The sequence below is a fragment of the Heptranchias perlo genome, chromosome 3, assembly GCF_035084215.1.
Source record: "Heptranchias perlo isolate sHepPer1 chromosome 3, sHepPer1.hap1, whole genome shotgun sequence".
In the NCBI taxonomy this organism is placed as follows: Eukaryota; Metazoa; Chordata; class Chondrichthyes; order Hexanchiformes; family Hexanchidae; genus Heptranchias; species Heptranchias perlo.
In genome coordinates this window covers 80,747,711-80,759,747 of record NC_090327.1, presented here as the reverse complement: position 1 = coordinate 80,759,747, position 12,037 = coordinate 80,747,711, and the positions used below count along the sequence as shown (strand labels likewise).

At 46.4% G+C, this 12,037-nt stretch overlaps 1 protein-coding gene across 1 annotated transcript in view; it reads right to left on the bottom strand.

Moving 5' to 3' along the window:
- The window catches only part of LOC137306649 (peptidase inhibitor 15-like), a 30,070-nt gene extending 18,548 nt beyond the window's left edge, over positions 1-11,522 (bottom strand). The window contains exon 1 of the mRNA XM_067975992.1: positions 11,253-11,522. Coding sequence (XP_067832093.1) covers positions 11,253-11,522 — 270 coding nt within the window. The remainder of the gene's footprint in view (positions 1-11,252) is intronic.
- Positions 11,523-12,037: the final 515 nt, after the last annotated feature.

Genomic DNA, 12,037 nt, shown 5'->3' with positions numbered 1-12,037 from the left:
CTGACCACCTGAAGAAACTGACTGCAGCCTGCATGCCGCATGCTGCAGTCGCTCACTGTCCAATTTGGCAAAGGGGCCTGAAACGGGGTTTGGGCCTTTGATTTGTATATGCAATGGACGTAACGCCAGTTTCAGGAGAGCATTCTGGACACGTACTGAGCAGCCATAACCAATATGGCAGGCGACACACTTCCGGCATGGAATGAGCTCATGCACGCTGCCCACTATACCAGACCCTTAACACCCATTTTATGCCTGTAAATCAGGGGCAGCGCCATTGAATTTCTAGGTCCATGTGTTCCATGATTTTAACATTTTAGCAGAGGATTCGTATTCAGTTTCACAAATACCAATTTTAATCTCCCAAAACACCCAAATTGCAAAGAGTATGAATTTACTCATGAATGCACAAACCTATGTTGGGCTGGAAATTGCTTCCAAAATAACGGTGAGCTCAATAATGCTCACCGTTATTAGTGGTGAAATCGAACAGCAAGTTCTGGCGACTGCACAGGCACAGACCATCACGGAATTCCTGGTTCACCAGCGACAGAGCTTCACCTTAAAGGAACCTCGCCGGCTGCAATCAATAGAATAAATGGACCAGCGCCAACTTGCTTTCCTGCCCAGCTGGAAACTAACTAATCTTACCACAAAACAGGTATGCTCAAATATATCGGGTGATAAATTGGGCCGTGTAGCGCCCATCGTTTCGGTACTACGCAGCCTCTCCAACATCCAAGATGGCGTCTTGGATGCGCACGCACGTTTCTTGCATGACGTATGCCAGACGCCATCTTGGTATAGGAGTTAGCGCATGTGCAAATACCGAACACTGGAAGCTTGTAAAGTAGGGAGAAAATACGTGCAATCAGTGTGCAAGGCTGATTTAAAGTGATACACACCATTTTCAACCTTAACGTTCAACTCAACGCACAGTCTTATCCCTGACCATCTAAACGTTTCTTACAGTGCCTGAAGGATCCCCCACCAGCACTACTTAAAGGGGCCATGCAAGTGTTGCAGGTTAGTTGCTGGAATATTGCTTCTGGCTGCAGGAGGAGTAGGAAGTGTTTTTTGAAGCTCCCTATTCTTATTGAGAGTTGCTATACCACTTTTGAGAGTGCTTTGGCAGGTATTGCCTTACAGGTCAGAAAGTTACAACCCTGGTGGAACGACATTCCTGCCAACCATGGGCGGTCTGCTAGAGCTCCCGCTGGGCATTGATAAAGATTGGGAGCATGTAGAGAGGCCACGTATAGCAGGTCAAGCTGCGAGGAGACGGAGGACGAGGAGGCGCAGGGCACTGAGCAGGAGGCCCTACCCAATGAGGGCCTTCCGGGATCAATTCTCTTACCTCAATATGACCGAGGAGGATTGCATCTGACGCCTGAGGTTCACCAAGGAAGCAGTGACCAAGATCTGTCAACTGGTGCGGCCACAACTGCAGCCTCAGAGCAGGGTGAGGACAGCATTGCCTGTGGCTGTGAAGGTCACCGTAGCACTGAATTTCTACGGCTCAGGAGTATTTCAGACCTCTGCTGGCGACATGTGCAACATCTCGCAGTATGCAGTGCACTGCTGCATGAGGGAGGTCACAGACGCACTGTACCAGATGAGGAACAGGTTCATCACCTTCCCTCTGCACAGAGACAAGCAGAACGAATGAGCACAGGGGTTCGCCCGCATTGCTGGCTTCTCCATAGTGCAGGATGCCATAGACTGCACACATATTGCCCTGCGTACCCCGCACATCAACTCACCTGTCTTCATCAACCGAAAGGGATTCCACTCCCTCAACGTGCAGCTGGTGTGTGACCACACGCATCGGATCATGGAGGTCGATGCTCGCTACCCTGGGAGCAGTCACAACGTCTTCATCATGCGGCAGTCCAACATGCCAGCTATCTTTCACCCGACCTGGCAAGTCAAAGGCAGGTTACTGGGCGACAAGGGCTATCCCCTCACGACATGGCTGATGACACCGGTCAGGAACCCATGCACACGTGCACAGCAGGCCTATAATGAGAGCCATGTTGCCACACGCAACATCGTGGAGCACACCATAGGCCTCCTCAAACAACGCTTCCGCTGCCTAGATCGGTCTGGAGGAGCCCTGCAGTACTCTCCTGAGCTGGTGGGCAGATCTGTGGTTGTATGCTGCATGCTGCACAACCTCGCCATCATGGGGGACCAGCCTTTACCACCAATGATTGGAGAGGACCCTGAGCCAGAGGTGGAGGAGGAGAAGCAAGAGGAGGAAGAGGTGGAGGAGCAGGTGGAGGAAGAAGCTGAGGAGGAGCAGGAGGAGGAGGGGCTGAAGCTGGAAGAGGAAGTGGAGGAAGACGCAAGGGTGTAACAGGAACCACACGCCTTGTCTGCAAGAGCTCTGCGTGCTCGCCTGATCCGTGCCCACTATCAATAATGTGAACTACATCCCCCAACTCACCATCAGTCCTACACTCCCCACTTTTCCGCTCACACTAGACAATCAAATCGCCCTCCATCTGATTACACATTGGTGTCCCCCTCAGCTCATTGCATAAATAAAAACCACCAAATACAAAATCAAAGTCTCATTTATCAATGAATAAATGAAATTATGCAAACATAACAGAACTATTCACCCCGTGCATTCTCTTAGTGCCTTTTGTTCGTCTGCCTTTACCTATCCTCATGCTCCTACGAGGTGCTTCCCCAGTGGCTGGAGCATGATTGGTGGGAGGCTGCTGGCCTTCAATGGAGGAGCGTGCAGATGGCCTTGGAGGACGACCTCGAGCAGCTGTGGGCCGGGAGGGCCCGGCTTCAGACTGCACCATCTCAGCATGGGCTGCAGCAGTCTGGCCTGGCTGGCCCATAGGTAACAGCAAGGGCACTGGCGAAGTGTCAGGGGTGGGATCAGGAAGGCTGTCGTCCTGAGAAAGGACAGCAGGTCCGACTGCCATGGCACCACTGCCACTCTCCCGGGGCGGCGCCTCAGCAATCCAGGTGATCGGCTGGAGAACGGATTGCTGGATTGCTGTGACGCCCTGGAAGCCCCGTTCCACAGTGGTCCCCAGACCCACGATAGCAGCAGTCTGAGCTGCAGATGCAGCAGTGAGACCTTGGATGACAGATGTTTGTGCTGCAATGGATGCTGTGACATCAGTCATCAGACGCTGCATCATGGTGGGTTCCACAGGTGTGCTGATGGAGGTGACCACCCGTTCCATGTTGGAAAGGATGGGCTCCAAGCTCTGTGTAAAGCTCTGTGCCAAGTTGGAGCTGGACTCCTCCATGCCCCTTCTCATTGTGCGCAGGCTTTCTGGCAGGCTTTCCAGTGCCCCAAGCATTTGGTGGTATACGCCCATCAGCCATCTTCTGTAGCCTGGCCCATCGAAGTCCTCATCTGACTCCTCTGCAGCAGAACTAGTGAGCGACCTCGCCCTCCGACGAGCTGGCACCTGTGGTATCCATTCCCCTCCCCCCAGCTCCTGTGCACTTGTGCTCGGTGTCTCACTACGTGCAGATCCCTCCTCTAACCTAACCTCTAAAGGACGAGCAGTGTCAGTCTCTGAGCTGCTGGAAGCAAGTGTCAGATTGAGTGACGGTGTGGCTTCAGTGTCCCCCTCCTCCTCCTCCTCCTCCTCCTCGGACGGTGCCGCCACATGTTCTTGGGTATCTGCAATGACAAAGGGAAACAGGTTGAGTTGTGGAGTGGGGAGAGGAGCAAGTAAGACGTGAGTGCCGACAGCATCTGCAGCAAGTGAGTCAGAAAAGATTATGGGAGGAGGGAGATGTGGAAAATGAGAAGGAGCATTCGATATGCAGAGACCCCCTTCATCGGGACCTCCATCACGACATATTTTGACGGCTGCAGCGATGGCCTGCCCAATGATCCTGAGCACTGTCTCCTCTAGGAGGGTGAGGACGTGCAAACGTGCCCGTCCACCCTCAGGTCCCTCCTGCTGCCAGCTGTTATGCGCCACCTTCTCCTGCAAGACAAAGGACAGTGTGTCAGTGAGTATCCTGCAAGATGTGTGGGTGATGTGCATGTCATGGTCAAATAGCTGCCAGTTTGTGTGACTTGTGAGTGATGGTTGTGTGGCCTGCAAGTGTGGTACTTTGTGGGGGTGAGATGCAGCGTGCCGAGCACAGCATTGCCTATGGATGGGCAGTGTTTGTTGGTGGGTGGGTGACAGGGGGTGTCGTGCGTGGAGCAGTGGTGCAGTTGGTAGGGTGTGCCTCTTGACACTTGTGTTCACTCACCTTGACCACTCGTGTCAAATCATTGAACTTCTTTCAGCACTGCACCCACATGCCTGGTGCAATGCTGCTGGCGTTTACTTCCTGTGCCACAGCCTGCCAATGCCTGCGGAGCTGCAGTCTGGAGGGTCTCCGGCCACCCTGTGGGTACATGCTGGCCCTCCTTTCATCCACGCCTTCCACCAGCCCTCCAGAGCATCGTCCGAGATGCGTGAAGCCCTCTCTCGTGCCGGTCCAGCTATTCTCGTGACCATCTTTCCCTCCTGTGAGTAAGCTGTGTACCTGCCATTTGAAATGTGCCTGCGCATTTAAGAGGTGCAGGCTGCTGATGACGTGCGCTGTGCACGCCCCATTTCCAGCTTCCTCATTCTTCGTGCAGCCTCTCAGCAGCGTAGGTTGCGTTGGTTGCACGGAGATTTCATGGTAAGTAGCAGGCAGCACGAAGTTCATGTGCTGCCTGCGTAGGGTCCATCGGGCATGGGGTGGTAGCGTACCACCTCCTGAAACGGACCCTTATCCAATTTCTCCCCCATCGGGTCTAAAGTAAGTTTTAACAATGTGGTAAGTCTTAATGACTGCCAAACTACTTCTCTGGCACTGAAAATTAAATTTAAAACATATGGAGTCTCATTCATTGCGATTTTAATAGTTCTTGGGCATTTCTTTTAAATAATTAAAACATTTTTTTTAACTTTTTCTTTCTGTCTCTTTTATCTCTTTTTTATTTCAATATTCTTACTCTTTTTTGCCTTCTCTAACTGTTTTTACAATGATTTCACTATTGTAGCTTTCACTTCCTGGTTTTGACTCGTTGCAGCTTGCACTGACTCTTTGTGGCTTGTCAATAAAGCTGCAATCTGATTAGTCGAGGGGAGAGCGCAATCCTCTTGTCATTCGCTTGGATCCTAGTTTTGCTGGAGTTAACGCTGGGCTCTTTTCAGGTTCACATTAGAGGAAGTTCCCACAGTAAAGTTATGGGCGAGTATAAATCTGTGGAGCGGTGAGCACCGTTTGTTCACCGCTCAGAGCGATTTCTGGCCCATTATGTAACCATTCAAAATGCAGACACTGTTATATTGTGGTTACAGAAACAAGAAGTCTCCTTTGTTCCTGTTAAAGTTAAAAACAATCTTGGCTTAGGTGGACAAACCGTTTTGTAACTTAGCTTTCATAATGAAGAGTCAGTAGTTATCATCATCCTTGATATACAGGTCAGTGTTTATTGATACTGGGGCACTAGCTATTTGACCCTCTGTAATTCAATAGTTATTGCCTCCTTTGCGTCTGATGTTTTGCCCTTTCTGCTTCTCTCGTCGTTTCTGTGACCTTTTCTACACAGTCACCTCTAAAGTCTGTTTTTTTCCCCCCGTGTAAACATTCTAACTTATGCTAGAAATGGTTATAAATGATGCTGGTGAAAGGCTGACATCCTTTTCACCATCCGTTTGTTGGTGGTCTGTAATTTTCTAAAGCTGCAAGCCAGCTGCTGTTGAATGGTCATCACTGACAATGCCATGGTGCTTAGAAACCTTCAACCAATCTAATCAAAACCAAACAATGTGTATTTCACAGTTACTACTCTTCAATCACCTAATGTTCATTGTACATAGCATTTCCAATTGTCCTGTTTTCAACTGACATAAGTAGTTAAAGATTGCTATTTGTAGACTATAGGCTGGTAATTACCATTGGTGATATTACTGTAGGACATTTCTCTGCTCATTATTTTAACCTGTTTATTTCAAATGAGATAACGTCTCAATTAAAATAGTGAGCAGAGGAATGTCATTAAGCAATCATCTACCAAAATTGCCAACAGTCATTTCTAACCTTATATTACTATCTATGGGGAGAACAAGTCTGTTCCAACAAGTAGACTTGAAAATCAAGTGCTATATGAAGCTTATCAAAAGCAAAAGAACATAGAATTTACATCCTCTTTAAGAATAGATCTGTTCTGGCTACATTAAGCAGTAGAACTGCATCTCTTTCTGAAACTGCATATCAGAAAAAGCCTGCACTATAAATATTTATAGCTTTGGAAATCACACTAGCCCTGCTGATACTGGAATGCAACATGGAAAGTGTTCCACTCCCATTTTGATTCACACAAAAATTTGTGTAAATAAATTGTTAAAAATATGAACACCCTCCTGTGCTGATTAATTGAGCTGATTCCCCCAACAACCTCTTTATTCATTATTTTGTAAAGAAACATGATTTGAGTTGACAGTCCTAGAATGCAAAAGTAATGCACTGGACTAACTCTAAGGAACTGGGATGAACCAAAGATATTCATCCCACTACGTTTATTCCAGAATATTAAAATTACTGGAGGGAAGGCAGGAAAAGCGAGGGAGAGACAGTTAAACAGAAACAAAGAGAGACAGAGAAAAAGGTACTGATTTTCCTTGCAGTCTTCAGCACTTACGCTTTTATTGCACTAAAAAAGTTTGAGGAAACTCGCATTTAGCATATTATGCCGTTTATGTGCTGTTAATGTGCTAGGCGTGAGTTTCTTCGATCTTTTTGGCAGCTTTAACAATCCGCCTGCCCAAACCCTGTGGAATTTATTTGCATAGGAGCGCCATTCACCTCGTGGTGCTCTACCTGGATAATTCCTGCTTTTATGCTGCTACTGCACTCTGTTAGTTAGACTGAGCATCGGTGAGCAGGTTATTGGTGAGTAAGTGCCGCTTGATAGCACTGTCGACGACACCTTCCATCACTTTGCTGATGATTGAGAGTAGACTGATGGGGCGGTAATTGGCCGGACAAATCCAATCCGGCCAATTACCGCCCCATCAGTCTACTCTCAATCATCAGCAAAGTGATGGAAGGTGTCGTCGACAGTGCTATCAAGCGGCACTTACTCACCAATAACCTGCTCACCGATGCTCAGTTTGGGTTCCGCCAGGACCACTCAGCTCCAGACCTCATTACAGCCTTGGTCCAAACATGGACAAAAGAGATGAATTCCAGAGGTGAGGTGAGAGTGACTGCCCTTGACATCAAGGCAGCATTTGACCGAGTGTGGCACCAAGGAGCCCTAGTAAGATTGAAGTCAATGGGAATCAGGGGGAAAACTCTCCAGTGGCTGGAGTCATACCTAGCACAAAGGAAGATGGTAGTGGTTGTTGGAGGCCAATCATCTCAGCCCCAGGACATTGCTGCAGGAGTTCCTCAGGGCAGTGTCCCAGGCCCAACCATCTTCAGCTGCTTCATCAATGACCTTCCCTCCATCATAAGGTCAGAAATGGGGATGTTCGCTGATGACTGCACAGTGTTCAGTTCCATTCGCAACCCCTCAAATAATGAAGCAGTCCGAGCCCGCATGCAGCAAGACCTGGACAACATCCAGGCTTGGGCTCATAAGTGGCAAGTAACATTCGCGCCAGATAAGTGCCAGGCAATGACCATCTCCAACAAGAGAGAGTCTAACCACCTCCCCTTGACATTCAACGGCATTACCATCGCCGAATCCCCCACCATCAACATCCTGGGGGTCACCATTGACCAGAAACTTAACTGGACCAGACATATAAATACTGTGGCTATGAGAGCAGGTCAGAGGCTGGGTATTCTGCGGCGAGTGACTCACCTCCTGACTCCCCAAAGCCTTTCCACCATCTACAAGGCACAAGTCAGGAGTGTGATGGAATACTCTCCACTTGCCTGGATGAGTGCAGCTCCAACAACACTCAAGAAGCTCGACACCATCCAAGATAAAGCAGCCCGCTTGATTGGCACCCCATCCACCACCCTAAACATTCACTCCCTTCACCACCGGCACACTATGGCTGCAATGTGTACCATCCACAGGATGCACTGCAGCAACTCGCCAAGGCTTCTTCGACAGCTCCTCCCAAACCCGCGACCTCTACCACCTAGAAGGACAAGAGCAGCAGGCACATGGGAACAACACCACCTGCACGTTCCCCTCCAAGTCACACACCATCCCGATTTGGAAATATATTGCCATTCCTTCATTGTCACTGGGTCAAAATCCTGGAACTCCCTTCCTAACAGCACTGTGGGAGAACCGTCACCACACGGACTGCAGCGGTTCAAGAAGGCGGCTCACCACCACCTTCTCGAGGGCAATTAGGGATGGGCAATAAATGCTGGCCTTGCCAGCGACGCCCACATCCCGTGAACGAATAAAAAAAAGACCCATATAAAACAGGAGCAGCCAGTCCCCCAGTCACCTGATCCAGGCAGAAATGAAGAGTTTGACATCTTTGAAGAGTTCAAAAATTTTTCTTTCTGATTTTTGGCTTTACAGATTTTTTTTCATAGTTTTGCTCAAGACCCCTCCTCCCACCCGTACATTTTTCAACCCCTTCCCCCTCTAATGCACCCCACATATTCAGAGCGATTCTAGAGAAGGTATGCAATCCTTAATGGAGAAGAAACAGCAGTTTGTGGAGGCAAGGACAGTAAGACAACATGACAGAAGACATTGGCACTGAGTATCTGAGCTACATCCCACCAGGCAACAAGGCTGACACTGTTGCATACCAGGGGTTTGTCCTCTTCCGGGAGGGCTTGCAAGTCTTCCTGTGAAAAATTGACAGCCCTTTAGAGAGATGCTGCCCTGTCATGATGCCATGTGGGCACAGCTGGCCTTGGTTCTGGCACGAGGAACCCACTTTAGATAAGGGTGGGAGATACTCTAGAAACATAGAATCATAGTTTGATTAAAGTACAGAAGGAGGCTATTTGGCCCATTAAACCCATGGGTCGGATGAAGTGGATGAAATGCAAAAGGGCAAGGAAACAATCTCTGCAGCTTCCCCTTCCTGTCCCTAAGTCTTTACAGAGAGTGTACCGCTTCTACACTCAAGTTTCCTGGGGCCTAAACTGCTCACTGCATTTTTAAAACGCAACCTCTCCAGAATTTGCACCACTGCAGATACAAATGAACATACAACAAGTGTTGTAAATTAAGTTATCCAGGAAACTTGCATGCAACTCCCTCTGCTGGTGAACGGTGTAACTTTCTGGTGCAACAGACATCGAGAAAATTCAGGGTACATGAAAATGGGAAAAAATACAGAGGAATCAATATTGTTGGATCAGTGTGTGCTGGGACAATTGGATGGTCCAGTGAATTAAGATACCGTTCTTTCATCTCTAAGATCTGGATTTGACTCCGATACCGAGCGACTGGATAAAAGCCTGATCTCTGACAGCTGTAAGAGCCCTATGTGAAATGGGTTCCGGAAGCTTCAATTCAGTTCCAGTAGGTGGAAAATACACAAAACTTCCCACAATTGAGCAATCTCTTTTAAAGAGGCCACAAACATGATAAATGTAGTTATGGGAAAATTCATACTGGTGCAAAAGTAGGCTTCCGGCTTGCAGAATTGAGTGCTTTTATATTGTGAGAGCTGAATGAGCTTTAATTGATACATCAAAACCAGGATGCTTCAATCTGTCCCCTCATACCATTTGGCTCACAAACTCCTCCTCCTTAGTGATGTCATCAGTGTTCACTCTTACAGCAAAAAAATAAAAGTTATTGTGAAAGTTGATGCTTTTCTTTGGACATAATTTTTTTGCTGGAAGTGAGGAACGTTACTGCTGGAGAACAGAACATTTTCCATTTCGGCACGCTGAGTTTCAAGCACTTGTAGGCTAGGCATAGATTGGACAGAACCGGAGTAAAACTTTTCCGCTCCGTCTCGCTAATGTATCAGAAAAGTACCCCCACCAGTGTGGATTTGAACAATTCTAACACAAACCTTTATTATGGCCTTTCCGACTAAATTGTGAATCTGTTGCCAATGTATGCTGAATTTGAAGCAGTTTTACACGATCGGAATTAGGTTGAGACTAAATCCATTGAGACTAAATCCATTTCAGATAGGACCCTGACAGCCAGCAGAGAGAGAGTTTCATCCCTTCAGTCTAGATTATATCTGAAGCCAGATCCCAGAGATGAAAGGAAAATGTGCGAACCTCCTATTCCCTGATCCTAATTTGTTTTATTTGGTTGATTTTAAAGTGACACCATCTTCATCAAATTGTTGGAACCTCTTTTTTTGTTTGGAAGGTCAATGACTCATCATTTTGCATCTATCATGATGCAAGAGAAAGATGATATATTTTAACATGATTTACCTTACCACGTGTGCTTGAAAATAAATAAAAAAATAAATTTTCATTAGTTGATGTCCCTTTTAAAGAGATATTTATAGTGAGGATATATTTTATTTTTGTAGGACAAACAAAAATGAACATCTCCCACTGACATTGTAGAAAACATGAAGAACCATCTATTAATCTCTTGAAAATTACACATATTTGATGGTGAAAAGTAGCCGATTAATGGTAATAAGGTTTTAGCGCTTGAGTTGGTTGTTTATATATTCCAACACTTCAAATTGATTTGATCAGTAGAGCTTACCAGGTAATATTAAATGGTTCAGTCTGTCACTGCTGCCCGCTCATGTCCCTGGAGACAAGCTGACAAGATGTGTTTTGAAATACTAGAATAACTTTTTAAGAAAAGCATCTCCTACATCCTTTATCCCACAAAATGGTCAGGTTACTGTAGGCGGCCTCAAAAAGTTTGACATGAAAAGACCTTCTGTAGGAATATTGTTTTTTTTCAAATAACATTTTATTTCCATTTCTAGTATTCCTAGTATTCCCTCTTTATAGAACTCACTGAAGGGAACTGAAACCTTGGACCAACCAGTTTGAGCATTAACAGTAATTAATTTTCCGTATTGCAGTGAATCTTTAGCATCGGTTTTTTGACTTGTTCCTTGGAATTTTAAATAACCCGGTGAAAAGTAAAAAGAACTCTGCATTTTTTGTATGATCAAGCTTTAAAAATGTTTCTCCAGTAGGGGGTATGAAGCTGCTGAGAGCTTCAGGAATCCGTGTTAGAAATGTGTTACCGTCTCCCCTGACTAAAACCCGCCTATGATTTACTGATTGGTGTACATGCATTCCAGCGGGGGGAATTATGTTCAGAAATGAGACAATGAACTCACCATGTACTCCATATTTGCAGCAGGTGGGATGACTTGACCTCGAACCTTATTGTGGTAATCGAGAATAACCGATATGTCATTCTGGGAGATATATCGCCTCCGTCTGGCTTTAGAGACATTCCCAGGTCCCAGATATTTTCTCCGGGACGATTGTTTCTCGCTGAAGTTCGATGAAAGGAGCTTGTCGGTGACATTTGCTGGAACAAATGCACTTGTTCCATGCAGAGCGCACAGTAACCTGATCAGACTCAGTGTGGAGCAGAGCCTCATGATTCCCGGTTGGAATTTGAAGAGCGGTGCACTGTAAACCAGATGTATACTGAATAAAGAACAATGTGCAGGTAGTTTATAAGGTGCAACTTCCAAACTTGTAATTCAATTTGGGGGAGGTGGGGGGGACCTGCATCCTATATTAGTAAATATATCAACTATATATCATTCCAATATTATTCTTCAAAAGCAAATAAAACGAAACATTCACATAACTATTTAACACTTTTAAAATAATCTGATGAATTCGTATTTTCTTTGCTGTTCAATGCATATTTCGATAAACACGGTTGCTCCTTGAATCCCCTATTGTGATGTTAGAAATATATTTGTGCAACATTAAATTTAGCTCACCTCTTGCATGCAGTCACTGGCAAAATGTAGGTCGAGTCCTTCCAAATTTCAAAGTCCGTCTGGAAGGAATCTTGAGAAGTATTTTACTCTTGCGATGGGAATGAGGTAAGACTTGCAGTAATGTGGGATGTGGCGTGTTAGGAACCCTATAAGAGAGAGGG